At 48.9% G+C, this 14,035-nt stretch overlaps 1 protein-coding gene and 1 pseudogene across 2 annotated transcripts in view; both read left to right on the top strand.

Annotated features, from left to right (window-relative positions):
• LOC108288498 (zinc finger protein 57) overlaps window positions 1–14,035 on the top strand; it is a 96,072-nt gene that overhangs the window by 69,582 nt on the left and 12,455 nt on the right. Inside the window, exon 1 of one of the 2 annotated variants that reach the window (XM_017507458.1) lies at window positions 9,800–9,920. The exons of the other annotated variant lie outside the window; for it this stretch is intronic. Coding sequence (XP_017362947.1) covers window positions 9,876–9,920 — 45 coding nt within the window. The 5' untranslated portion in view covers window positions 9,800–9,875. Of the gene's footprint in view, window positions 1–9,799; window positions 9,921–14,035 lie in introns of those variants that run through there. 2 annotated transcript variants of the gene reach the window in all.
• LOC108288501 lies at window positions 2,193–3,353 on the top strand (annotated as a pseudogene).

The following is a 14,035-nucleotide window of genomic DNA, read 5'->3' as shown; positions in this document are numbered from 1 at the left end:
AAAAAAAAAAAAAAATGAGTATTTCAAAGCTTTGCAGTATGCTTCCTTCAAACACTGTGGAGGGGATTTTCCTTCCTGGACCACACAGTCCGACTGCAGCAGACACAAGCCCAGGTCCGTGCGCGCGCGCGCGCGCGTGTGTGTGTGTGTGTGTGTGTTTCATTTTAATAAAAACAAAATGGTTGTAACAAGATGAAATTTGGTTGCTGACTTCTGTCACACAAAAGAAGAGCTCTCCAAACCATTTTGTTAATGGAGAAATGATATTCTGACTGCGCCTCACATAGCATTCTGACTTAAACACATTTTATAATATCAAAAATGGGCGAACGTTTTTCAATGGGCCATAAAGGCTCTTCCCTTGTGGAAGCAATTAAGGCCTCAAACAGCATTTGGTTTTGCATGGCCTTCCACCTTTCCCATGTAAGGACGGAGAATTGTCCCCTCCAGAGGAGGCAGCATCAAGACATCATCTTAAAAGTGGAGAGTGGCCCTTACCAGACTCCTAATCTGCCGGCACCTTGATCGCGGACATCCCAGCCTCCGTAACCATGAGTAGTACACATGGAGAAAAACACCAGTGAGTTCACTGTGTATGTTCCCCACGTGCACTGTGGCTGCCTCTGAGCTGCACAGGAGAAGTACGTGGCCCGTGGGGACACTTAATGGAGCCAAGCACCCTCAGACCAAGGCAGTTGGACTACAAGGGAAAGCCCACCACCCTCTGGACCTTTACTTCAAGTGTCTCCTGGAATTAGAGATGTAGTCATTTGACTAGACTGTAATGGAGAAGCCTACTGAGTGACCTTGAGAGCTGTTTAATATGGAAAAGTGGCCATCCTCCTGGACCCTGATGCCAAAGAATTAAGAGAAAGGTGTTCCAGAGACAGCTCAAGCAAGAAGCTCCATGCCTTCTGCCTCCGTTTCGGCCAGCGTTGCTTCATTACTGACTGATTTATGTGTTGGAATTGCACACATGATTCTATTGTTAGAAAGGTTTCATTACTTTAAAAGACTACATGATCTTATGAGTTGCTATTTCAAAACATTGCTGGGAACCCAGGATAATTAACAGGGTCACCTACCTCACAGATCCCAGACCATAAGATGTGGAAGGGATTCCCAATCATACAGCCCCTTTGGAATGAGCAATTCTCTACGTCATCAGGAAAGTGCACAAAATCTCACAGACTGTACCCCACTCCCTCAAGACCCTGAGTTCTCTAAAGGAAGCTTTTAGCTCAGTGCTTTGCACAGAGTCAAAGATAAAAGAGCGACTGGGCCGGGCGCGGTGGCTCAAGCCTGTAATCCCAGCACTTTGGGAGGCCGAGGCGGGTGGATCACAAGGTCAAGAGATCGAGACCATCCTGGTCAACATGGTGAAACCCCGTCTCTACTAAAAATACAAAAAATTAGCTGGGCATGGTGGTGCGTGCCTGTAATCCCAGCGACTCAGGAGGCTGAGGCAGGAGAATTGCCTGAACCCAGGAGGCGGAGGTTGCGGTGAGCCGACATCGCGCCATTGCACTCCAGCCTGGGTAACAAGAGCGAAACTCCGTCTCAAAAAACAAACAAACAAACAAAAGAGCGACTGTAGAATTAATTAGCCTTTCGTATAATGCATGTAAAAATCAAAGCTCAGAGTGGTGGAGGTTTTGGCCCAAGGTCATGCAGGAGAAACAATGGCAAAGTTAGAGGAAAACTCTGGGACTTTTTACACTGGATTGTCCCCTGTTGACTCCTAAACAGCAATAAAAATGTCCAAAGTAGAAAAAAAAAAAATGAATGGATGAACAATGAACTATAATATGATGCAATAAAATATAGAAGAATCTTTTTTTTTTTGAGACGGAGTTTCGCTCTTGTTACCCAGGCTGGAGTGCAATGGCGCGATCTCGGCTCACCGCAACCTCCGCCTCCTGGGTTCAGGCAATTCTCCTGCCTCAGCCTCCTGAGTAGCTGGGATTACAGGCACGCGCCACCATGCCCAGCTGATTTTTTGTATTTTTAGTAGAGACGGGGTTTCACCATGTTGACCAGGATGGTCTCGATCTCTTGACCTCGTGATCCACCCGCCTCGGCCTCCCAAAGTGCTGGGATTACAGGCGTGAGCCACCGCGCCCGGCTAGAAGAATCTTAAAAAAAAAAAAAAAAAAAAATGTCCAGGTCTGTGTCCGGCGTTTGCAGGGTGGATGAGACCGGTGCGACTCGTGGAGGTGTTTGTCACCCGCAGGACCCCCCCCCCCCCCACCGAGGGCAGGGCCGCGCTCGCCCGGGCCTCAGGCTGTGAGATGGAGCGGTGGGACTCGGATGAGCACGTCCCAGACAAGGAGCTGGAGCAAGGGCTGACGGGGGCGCGCGGCCTGCTCTGCCTCCTCTCAGACCGCATGGACAAGAGGCTCCTGGATGCCACAGGGGCCAGTCTGAAAGTCGCAGCACCCTGTCCGTGGGCGTTGACCACTTGGCTTTGGATGAAATCAAGAAGCGCGGGATCCGAGTGGGCCACACCCAGATGTCCTGACAGATGCCACCACCGAACTTGTAGTCTCCCCGCTACTCACCACCTGCCTCCGGTTGCCGGAGGCCATCGAAGAAGTGAAGAACGGCGGCTGGACCTTGTGGAAGCCCCTCTGGCTGTGTGGCTGTGGGCTCACACACAGCACTGGCGGCATCATCGCGCTGGGGCGCATAGGCCAGGCCATTACTCAGCGTCTGAAACCATTTGGCGCCCAGAGATTTCCGCACACAGGGCGCCAGCCCAGGCCTGCGGATGCAGCGGAATATTCCAGGCGGAGTTTGTGTCTTCCCCCGAGCTGGCTGCCCAGTCTGATTTCATCATCGTGGCCTGCTCCCTGACGCCAGCAATCAAGGGACTCTGCAGCAAGGATTTCTTCCAGAAGATGAAGGAAACATCTGTGTTTGTTACCAGCAGCAGGGGCGATGTCATAAACCAGGATGACCTGCACCAGGCCTTCACCAGCGGCCAGCTTGCAGCTGCTGGACTGGATCCAATGACCCTAGAACCACTGCCAACAAACCCCCCTCACCTAACCCGGAAGAACTGTGGGATCCTGCCCCAAACTGGCAGTGCCACCCACAGAACCCACAATGCCATGTCCCTGTTGGCAGCTAACAGCTTGATGGCTGGCATGAGAGAGGAGCTGATGCCCAGGGGACTCAAGCTGTAGCCACACGGTAGCGATGGAGGGCCGGGAGGCAAACCGTGCCCTGGTATTCTGTCAGACGCACCCAGGCTTGATTTGGGTCCACAGGCAGCAGCCAAGGGCAAGTCTGCGTCTCCAAGGAAAGAACGGTGCTGACGGATGTACTTGTCACATTTGCGGTTGGACACACGGGAGCCAAAAGCATGTAATTCTATTATGAAATAATCCTGAGACCAAAAAAAAAAAGAGTTGGGCGGAAATGCGGGTTCTCGGCCTCAGCCCTTCCCTGCCTGGCTTCCTCCCTATGACGTTCGCACTTGGGCAGAGCTTGCGCCGGCCCCGAGAGGACACAGTCTCCCTACAAGGGGACAGCGTCTCCCACGTCTTTATTCCCTGTGGGTGCCTTCCGCACTTTCCGCTTGGAAGTCTGGAGTCAGTCCCTCTTACCTCCAGATCCAATCAATCAGTCACAAAATCAATGAGCTTTTCGGTGTAGGGAAATATCCATGGCCTCCTCTATCTCCCCGCTAGTCTGGCGCCTCCAGTTTTGCTCATTGCTCACAGTTTTTTTTTTGTTTTTTGAGCCCGAATCTCACTCCATCACCCAGGCTGCAGGGCAGCGGTGCCATCTCACCGCATCCTCCGCTACCCAGGTTCAAGCACTTCTCCTGCCTCAACCTCCCGAGAAGCTGACACTGCAGGCACTCACTGCCACGCCTGGGTAATTTTTGTATTTCTAGTAGAGACGGGGTTTCACCATGATGCCCAGGCTGGTGTTGAACTCCTGACCTCGTGATCTGCCTGCCTCGGCCTCCCAAAGTGCTGGGATTGCAGGTGTGAGCCGTTCTGAGGCCTCTTTTTCACACCGCTTTTTGAGGAGCGCCCCCTGGAGGCATTATCTTTCCTTGTATTAGCCGCTCTATTAGGAATGTCTTCAGATCATAAGCGGGTCATATTTTATTAGCCATTTAGGTGTTTCTTGTCTGTTTCCCCACCTAATTTAAGCCATTGGGCGGGGCGGGGTGGGGGGAAGCGTGTGGCTATTACTTTACAATTTTAGCCACTAGACACACTGCCATCTCACTAAAGCTAGAACATAGGCTGGGCGCGGTGGCTCACGCCTGTAATCCCAGCACTTTGGGAGGCCGAGGCAGGTGGATCACGAGGTCAAGAGATCGAGACCATCCTGGTCAACATGNAAAAAAAAAAAAAAAAAAGGCAAAAAGAAAACCTCAAATGATATCTTAAAGTAAATGCCCCCTGGACCCACGTACTAATAGCATCGGTTTCTTACAGATTATAAATAATATAAAATAAAGCAAGACATACATATGGAGGAACTGAGCATCTTGATACCTGACATCCTCTTCCTTTCTACTTGTCCTAGTCCTGGATAAAACCTCAGTCCTGACAGGTTGTTGAAACAAATGACAATGCATGTTAAAGCACTCTATAAACTGTAAAGATGTACAGATGTTAATTTAGTATCCACTGATATTTCTTCTGTGTCCATTTTGAAAGCCACTTGCTGTTTTTGTCACCACTAGATTCACTTACAGTAAAAAAAAGAACAAATTTAATTACGCAACACTTTAAATTAGAACATTACTGAGAGTTTGGAGACCCAAGTATAGTTAGCTTTCCACATAGACAGCCTACTTTTAAAAAATATATCTTAAAAAAAAAATGATAACTAGATATTATTTGTCAAATGTATAAGATTATTTTATGTTTAAGCTAATTTATATTAAGGTAATGTAGGCTAGATGTGAAGTATATAATAGTAGATATAAATATAAACTAGCGTAGTCACTCTGAATAAAAAATAAACTTTTTCTGCTGTATATTCTTCTTGCTTTTATATTTATTTATGAAGAATATACCCATTTCCTTGATCTACCATGCAATTGTTGCTTATGTAAAACAGAATATGTTTCGAGTTACTACCTAATATTGTCTAAAAAAGGAATATTCAAAATTTAGCCTCTTTTGAAAATTTATTGAACAAATATAAAAATAGGTTCAACTACTTGATAAACAAATGGTGGCAGACAGTAGAATATGGGCAAGTCTGTAATTAAGTAGCATTAAAATATTAGATAGAAGTAAAGTAAGGGCTTATATATAATTAATAGACTTGAAAGAAAGTTACAGAATTATTTTCTTACCAGATATATATTTATAATTGACACATGTCCAGGCTTTATTGTTAAATGTGAGTGCATTTTTCAAATACATTTTTGTGTGAATAGGCAAATAAAATGCATGGATACTATATTAGTTTTCTATATAGATAATAATATTTACAGTTCTAAAAACATATATTCCCCAAAATAGAGAAGTCACTAGTCTAGACATAGCAAACTTTCTTTAAAACTGAAGTTCTTACTTAGAATTAGATCCGTTAGTAATTAGATCAATAGTATATTTACTACTTAGATACAATAGGCATACGATCTTCTGATTGGAACTATACATTTATTGTCAAAGAATGTCAGAAGAGAGGGACTTAGACATCATCTAATCCAGCTTCCTCCTCTTAAGGATAAAAAACTTAAGACCCAAGGTATTATCTTAATTTTTTATTTCACTGCATGCTATATTAATGATATAATTTCCAAAAATCGAGTGGAGTGAAAAATGCTTTAAATAAAGCATATCTTCTTTTATTGTGTTGTGCTTCATTGTACTTCACAGATACTGTGTTTTTTAATGATTTAAATGTTTATGCCAGGCCAGGCACAATGGCTCATGCCTATAATCCAAGCACTTTGGGAGGCCGAGGTCGGTGGATTACCTGAGCTCAAGAGTTCAAGACCAGCCTGGCTAATATGGCAAAACCCCATCTCTACTAAAAATACCAAAAAATTATCTGGGCATGGTGGTGCATGCCTCTAATCTCAGCCACTTGGGAGGCTGAGGGACGAAAATATCTTGAACCTGGGTGACAGAGGTTGCAGTGAGCCGAGATCACACCATTGCACTCCAGCCTGGGTGACAGAGTGAGACTCTGTCTAAAAAAAAAAAAAAAAAAAAAGAAAGAAAAAGAAAAGAGAAGAAAACACTAGAACAAATGGTTCCTTAACTGCAATGGCCTTCTTTATGTGATTAGAAACAACTTTATTTTTCTCACTAATCTTATGAAACTCCCCACTGGGAGATCTTTTTTTATATTTGAGTAAAAAGAAAATTTTTTGAGACAGGGTCTCACTCTGTTGCCCAGGCTGGAGTTCAGAGGTGCAATCATAGCTCACTGCAGCCTCCACTTCCCATGCCCATGTGATCCTCCCACCTCAGAGTCCCACGTAGCTGGGACCACAGGCACACTCCACCAAGGCTAGTTTTGTATTTTTTTGTAGAGATGGGCTCTCCGTATGTTGCCCAGGCTGATGTGGAACTCCTGGACTGAAACAATCATCCTGCCTCAGCCCCTCAAAATGCTGGGAATACAACTGTGAGCAACTACATCTGTCCCAACTTGGGTAAAATCTTAAGTAGGCAGCCATGTTTTTTTCAATCACTTTTCAGTGCTTAATATTGCTGAGGTCAATTTCAGACACAATGACTGACAGGCCAGCTTGCTACTCATAGATGGTTTGACTGCAGAGCATGGGAAGAACAGGCGCCAGCTGCTTCCAGGTGAAAGGAACACCCTTTTCAGTTCAAGTATTTATCCCTGCTTGAATCTGTAACATCGTCAGTGTGAGAAGTGGAAAAGTTCCTCTTCAAAGTTTCCTTTCTTGTTAAACAATAACCATAAGTGTCAGAAAGAATAGTTTGTTTTAAACACTTTTTTCAAAGCCTTCTTGCTTTTTGCTAGTAGCTATTTGTTAAGCTGTATCCTATGTAGATGTTAGACATGCTCACAGGCACGTAGTACATTCTATGTCCTTGTACTTTAACCAAGATATTTATGCCATTACTTTTTTTTTCTTTCTTAGACAAAGTCTCACTCTGTCACCCAGGCTGGAGTGCAGTGGCACGATCTTGGCTCACTGCAACCGCTGCCTCCCAGGTGCAGGCAATTCTCCTGCCTCAGCCTCCTGAGTAGCTAGGATTACAGGTGTATGCCACCATGCCCAGCTAATTTTTGTATTATTATTATTTTTTTAAGTAGTGACGAGGTTTCACCATGTTGGTCAGGCTGGTCTCGAACTCCTGACGTCATGATCCACCCATCTCGGCCTCCCAAACTGCTGGGATTACAGGCGTGAGCCACCTCGCCTAGCCTTATGCTATTACTTTTCTAAGTCCTTTCGCAAGCAACTTCCTGTCCCTTCCTTATTTGGACTTCCTGTTTACCTACTCAAGAGAGTTTTGTTAGCCAATCAGTTTCAGTTTTAGATTGTGAGGTCTGGCTCCAGCCAATGGAAACCAGACACAGCAGTAAGGACAACCCCAACTGCGTAAAGGATAAATACGTGTGCTTTTCCTTTGTTGTACTCGCCTGTGGCAGGATGGCTAACGGGAGCACCCTTTCTGCAGAAAGGAAAGATTGCCTTGCTGCAAAGTCCTTTGTCTCAGTGCTGATTTTTCATCTGTTTCCAACAGTCAGAAATGACTGTGATCAATGAAAAGAACCTAATGGCAGAAGTAAAGCTTGTCATTGGAAGTGATAATATTGCTTTTCTGAAAAACTCAGCACCGCTGTAAAACTGTTAGAACTTGATAAAATATGTGCAATATACGTAACTAAATGGATTGTTGGACTCAAATTTCATTTTCTGGAAAAAGTACATAATATATCGAGGAATAGGCTAAACACCACCTACCAGATCTTTGTGAGGACAATTTCAGGTACCTCATGAGAAGGTGACAGATGGATCCCCTCCATAGGTATATAAACAACTTTACCAGGTTGAAGATGCCTCAATTCAAATGTATTTGCATTCTGTAAGCATCTTAAGAGTTAAGTGGGCCAGGCATGGTGGTTCATTTTGCGAGGGCTGGCGGGAGGCCATGAGTTCAAGATCAACCTGGGCAACATAGGTAGACCCCATCTCTACCAAAAAAAAAAAAAAAAGGTGAACTAGTCCATGGGTTCTGGTTTACAGTGAGCTGTGATCTTACCACTGTTTTCTACCCTGGGCAACAGAGCAAGACCGATTCTTAAAGAGAGATAGAGAGAGAGAGAGAGATTGAGAGAGAGTTAACTGGTTTATGCCAAATTTATTTATTTATTTACTTATTTAAGATGGAGTCTCACTCTGTTGACCAGGCTGGAGTGCAGTGGCACAATCTCGCCTCACTGCAACCTCTGCCTCTCATGTTCAAGTGATTCTCCTGCCTCACTCTCATGAGTAGCTGGGATTACAGGCACTGGCCACCACGCCCGGCTAATTTTTATATTTTAGTAGAGACGGGGTTTCGCCAGGTTGGCCAGGCTGGCCTCCAGCTCCTGACTTCAGGTAATCCACTGCCCTGGCCTCCCAAAGTGCAGGGATTACAGGCATGAGCCATTGTGCCTGGCCGGGATTTCTTGATCTAAATGTCCAACAACAACAACAAAAAATCCAGCCCCGGTGCGCTGGCTCCCGCCTGGAATCCCGGTAGTTTGGGAGGCCGAGGCAGGCGGATCACAAGGTCAGGAGTTCAAGACCAGCCTGACCAACATGGTAAAACCCCCGTCTCTACTAAAAATACAAAAATTAGTGGTGGTGCATGCCTGTAATCCCAGCTACTCAGGAGACTGAAGCAGGAGAATCACTTGACCATGAGAGGCGGAGGTTGCAGTGAGCTGAGATCGCACCACTGCACTCCAGCCTAGGCAACAGAGCGACTCCGTCTCAAAAATAAATAAAACTGCAGCTAGGCCAGATAGCATAGGGGCTGCCTGCGGTCAGCCGATTTTCAGGTCGATTACTCGAGGTTTGGTCCTTATTTTCGAGGCCGGCTCTGATGTGGGGGCGAGCTCCGACGCAGGGGCCTGTGGGGAGGACGGAAGGGTGGGAAACGTACACTGCCAGCACGTGCTGCAGCCCCGGGGCGGGGCCTCCACGGGGTCCGCCCCGACGCGGGGGAGCGCGGTGACGTCACTGCTGAGCACTCCGCCCCACGAAGGGCGCAGCCCCACGAAGGGCGCAGCCCCACGCGACCTAAGCCGCCCAGTCGCCCTTCCCCTCCACGCAGCACTAGGGGCTGCTCCGTGGGGAAACTGAGTCTGGACTAATCGTGCCCGTTCGGCAGAAGGACGCAGGAGGGGCGGCCAAGCTGCGGGGAGAGGCCGGGCTCGCCCCGGGACAGAGCGACTTCGCTCAGACACGAGTGTCCATGGCTGGCAGGTAAGCCACGCGTGTTCGCTGTGCGTCCGTCACTCAGGCGGCAGGAGGCGGGGCCGCGCAGAAGTTATCTTCCAATCAGGAGGCCCGGGGGCGGGTCCGGACCACTGTCCAATGAAGGCACGGGGCGGGCTCCCGGAAACGGATTGGAGGTCTGAAGTAGTGTCCAATCGAAGGCGCCAGGGGTGGAAGGGGCGTGTCCGAAACTCCGTCCGCTCCGAGCGTTGAAAAGGCGGGGACTGAATAATTGTCCAATTAGTGATGCCGCTGCTGAGCTCTGTCCAATCAGACCCCGAGGGCGGGACGTTTTTTGTCCTCCCTGTCGCGCGTGCCCCGCCTACCCCGAGCGGCCCGCGAGTCCCTGTTGGTTACACCTGAACCGGCCGTGGGGCTCCGGGGAAGTCGCCTTGGAGAACCCAGGAGCGAGCGGGACATGGTGAACACGGGACAGGAGCCGAGCCCGGGGAGGGGCGGAGCGGTAGGAACCTGGCGTCTGCCGAAGTCTCAGGCCGGGCAGGGCGGAGGGACTTGCGGGGCGGCGCAGCACGAGCGTCTGGGCCCCGGGGACGCCGTCACAGCGGCTGGGTTGGACTGGGGGCAGTTTGGGGGGACAGAAGGGACGGCCGGGGGCTGGGTGGTAATTTAGGGGGCGACCTGAGCAGGAGGGGCTCGGGGGCATTTTGGGGGGACAACGGACGGTCAGGGGCCCGGGGATAATTTGGGGGGACGGTATGGCGATCAGGGGTCAGGGGCTAGTTTGGGGGGACTGCAGGGGGCGGTCAGGAGGTCGGCGACGGCTTGGGGGGACGGTGGTGGCGGTCCGGGGGTCGGCGACACCTTGGGGGGACGGCAGGGGACGGTCCGAGGATCGGGGGCAGTTTGGGGGTGACCTCAAGGATGGAGTGGCTTGCCCTGGGGATTTCGTTGCAGGGCATGCCTAATACCCTCGACTATTGATTCGGGCAGCCGGTTTCAGTAAATATAAAATACTGCCTCCTGTTTGCCTTTTTTCTTCTCCTTACTGACAGCAGGAACATTTTCAAGTCTGTTTTCTGCCTTCTGGTCGAAAATAATACTTGTTTATTCTGGGGCCTGTACGAACGGCCCAGGGGAAAGTCTCCGACGAATATTCTCTCTCCCACCACAGCTGTAGAGAAAGGGCGCGCAGTTCCACGTCTTATGGCAGACAGAGACGGATTAAAATGCTCATAAAGGCAATATTTTTTCAAATGCCAAAGCAATCAGACAAAAAAAAAAAAAAAAAAGTTACCCTTCCGTACAAGGTGCAGAGTTTGCAAGAGCCTGTGATCTGTTCCATTTTGGTTCATCTGGACATCAGATTAATGCAGGTTCTGCAAAAACGTGACCTCGTGACCTGTCAAACTGAGGCTTGTTCCATTCTGGTTAATTTCCAGTTTGTTAGAAAGAGGCTAATGCTTCACTGATGGAGCATCTGTTTGCTGACTGGGAAAAGCAGTTTCTGGCAATGTAAAGCCATAAAGACTGCCTTGGAATTTCCTTCCCCTACTTATGCACGGGGTGAAAGTGGTGATTCTGCCGCGTGCTCGCTCCGACTATGGGCTGGGGGATCTTTGTGGAATTTAAAGTGTAGCACCTGGCTAGGCGCAGTGGCTCGCTCCTGTAATCCCAGCACTTTGGGTGGCCGAGGTGAGTGGATCACCTGATGTCAGGAGTTCGAGACCAGTCTTACCAACATGGTCTGGGTGGGCAGCCTCCCCCTGCGCAGACCTCCGCCCTCGTACAGCGACCACAGCCGGAGCTGTTTATGCTGATTGAGGCAGCTGAGCATTGGAAGGAGGATTGTCCAGGAGATGTGCTTGGGCGGCGTTTTGGCCTTTCTGAGGTTGACCTGTGGTTACCTTGGGTTAGTTTGTAGGCAGCTGACTTAGTTTACGCATTGTAGGGCACCAGCCCCACACCCCACCCGTGGGTACCCCAAGTTCGGTGGCGACAAAGGAAATGAGAAAAAGATAGAGAGAGAGAGTGGGACCAGGGGACCATCACTTTCTGCTGGAGGCAGTGACGGCCCCGAGCTCGAGTTTCCACAATATTTGTTGAGCACCATCACCGTTATGTATCGTGCAGGTGGCAGGGTGAATCGGTGAAAGGCAGGCTGTCCCTCAGACTTGAAATCAATAGACAGTGCTGCCGGAGGGAGCCAGCCTCACAGGAGCCTACGAGTCTGGCTCCTTTGTAATGCTACACAAGGCGTTTTAAGCCCTTGAGCATGTTATGTCCTGTAGCAGAGTCAAGGTCACTCAGCACCTGCAACAGGAAGGCTTGAGGAAGTTTGCCCCCCCAGAGGTCTGAGGCAGTTTGCCGTGGTTTACTGTTCCCAGCACTTGTAAGCCTCCCTCCATTGCCTTTCCCCCTAACAATGCTTTAAGGTTTTTTTTGTTTGTTTTTTCTTTGTTTTGAGACCGAGTCTCCCTGAGTCTCCCAGGCTGGAGTGCCGTGGCACGATCTTGGCTCATTGTAACCTCCGCCTCCCAGGTTCAACCATTTCTCCTGCCTCAGCCTCCTGAGTAGCTGGGATTACAGGCGCCCTGTACCACGTCCAGCTGATTTTCATAGTTTTAGTGGAGACGGGGTTTCACCATGTTGGCAAGCCTGGTCTCAAACTCCTGACCTTAAGTGATTCGCCCTCCTCGGCCTCCCCAAGTGCTGGGATCACAGGCGTGGACCACGCACCGGGCCTGCGTTCAGCTTTAATATAAACACAGTGGCCTTACTGCCTGCATAAACAGGCCTTCAGCGTCTCTTCAGCTCCGTGTGGTTCTGAGCTCATCTCTGTTCTCCCCCCCGGGGTAACCACGGTTCTGACTTTTGTTTTCAGCCTCTCTGCCTTGACCATTTGCTATTTATCGCCGTAATGAGTTTGAATTTTGCCTCTGAAATTTTTTTCAGGCAGGGTCTTACTGCATTGCCCAGGCTGGACTGCAGTGGCGTGAGCACAGCTCACTGCACCCTTGACCTCCCAGGGTAAAGCAATCCTCCCGCCTCAGGCTCCAGAGATAATTCTGGAGCATGCCACCATGCCCGGCTAATTTTTATGGTTTTTGTAGATACGGGGGTCTCACTGTTGACCCAGGCTAGTCTCGAACTCCTGGACTCAAGCGGTCTGCCCCCCTCAGCCTCCCAAAGTGCTGGGATTACAGGCGTGAGCCACCACGCCGGGCCTGAAATTTCAGGAAGTGACTGTTAGCATGAACGTAGCGTGAATATCACCGTGAAAGGCTTTCCTGGGGTCTCTTTGCTTTGGACACATGCTGATGTCTTAGACAGCGGTGACCCAATTAGTTCAACCATTCCCGTGTTTGTCAGGCTTGGGTTAGTTCTAGTTTGTTGATTTACTTTATGTGCGTACCTATTTTTAGAGACAAGGCCTTGCTCTGTTGCCCAAGCTGGAGTGCAGTGGTGTGACCAAGGCTCACTGCAGTCTCCAACTCCTGGCTTCACGGCATCCTCTCACCTCAGCGTTCCAAGTAGCCGAGACCACAAGTGTGCACCACCGCACGCAGCCAAAATTCAATTTTTTTTAATAGAGATAGGGTCTCACTGTGTTGCCCAGGCTGGTCTCCTGGCCTCCCAAAGTGCTGGGATCCCAGCACAAGCCACTGCACCTAGCTCACGTTTATTTTTGGATTAGTTGACGGTGCCAATCCAGTCATTCTTTTGTCTCCAAGTGCAAAAGAAATGCATCCTAAGTTTCTGTAGTTCGGAGGAGAACTGGGGGGTGTAGATTATTGTTGGGAATAGATGCTCGGTGCCACAAAGAAAAATCAGCACTGAGACAAAGGATCTTTGAGCCATGCAGTGTTTACTTCCGGGACTGCAGGAGGGGTGCCCTTGCTGGCCATCTTGCCACGAGAGTACAAAGATCAAAGGAAGACACACACATTTATCCCTTACACCTTTGGGGTCGTCCTTACTGCTGTGTCTCATCCCGGCTGGCTGGTGCCAGACCTCACAATTTAAAGTAACACCCGATTGGCTAACAACTTAAAACTTTTCTAAACAGGCAAAAGCACTGGAGAGCTGGGACATGCCTGTGAGCACGTCCAGCACAGATATCCTGGTTAAAGTACAAGGACACAGAGTGTACTACGTGCCTGTAAGCGTGGTGTGTCTAACAGCTACATAGGACAGGGCTTCACAAAGTTATTAGCACACTTATTCTTTAACAAGAAAGGGGGCTTTAAAAAGGAACTTTCATTGTTCAACACCCGCCTATGAGTGAGAACATGCGGTGTTTGATTTTCTGTTCTTGTGTCAGTTTGCTGAGAATGCTGGTTTCCAGGTTCAGGTACCCCAAAACCTAAAATGCAATAAAAAAAAATTAAAAGAAAAAAAGGAACTTTCTGCTTGCCGCAGTTATGACTAAGCTTGAACGTGCTAGGAAATGCTGTCGGGCGGTGGGAGCTGACGGCCGCCCACACCAGTGTTCGTGGCCGTGTTTATTTCTTCTGCTTGATCTCCAGTACTCAGAATTGTCTGACTTGTTACTGTCCATCTAGCAGATAAAACAGGATCTCGCCGGACGCGGTGGCTCACGCCTGTAATCCCAGCACT

The sequence above is a fragment of the Cebus imitator genome, unplaced genomic scaffold (genome assembly GCF_001604975.1).
Source record: "Cebus imitator isolate Cc_AM_T3 unplaced genomic scaffold, Cebus_imitator-1.0 Scaffold375, whole genome shotgun sequence".
Taxonomy (NCBI): Eukaryota; Metazoa; Chordata; class Mammalia; order Primates; family Cebidae; genus Cebus; species Cebus imitator.
This window is presented reverse-complemented; position numbering and strand designations above follow the sequence as displayed.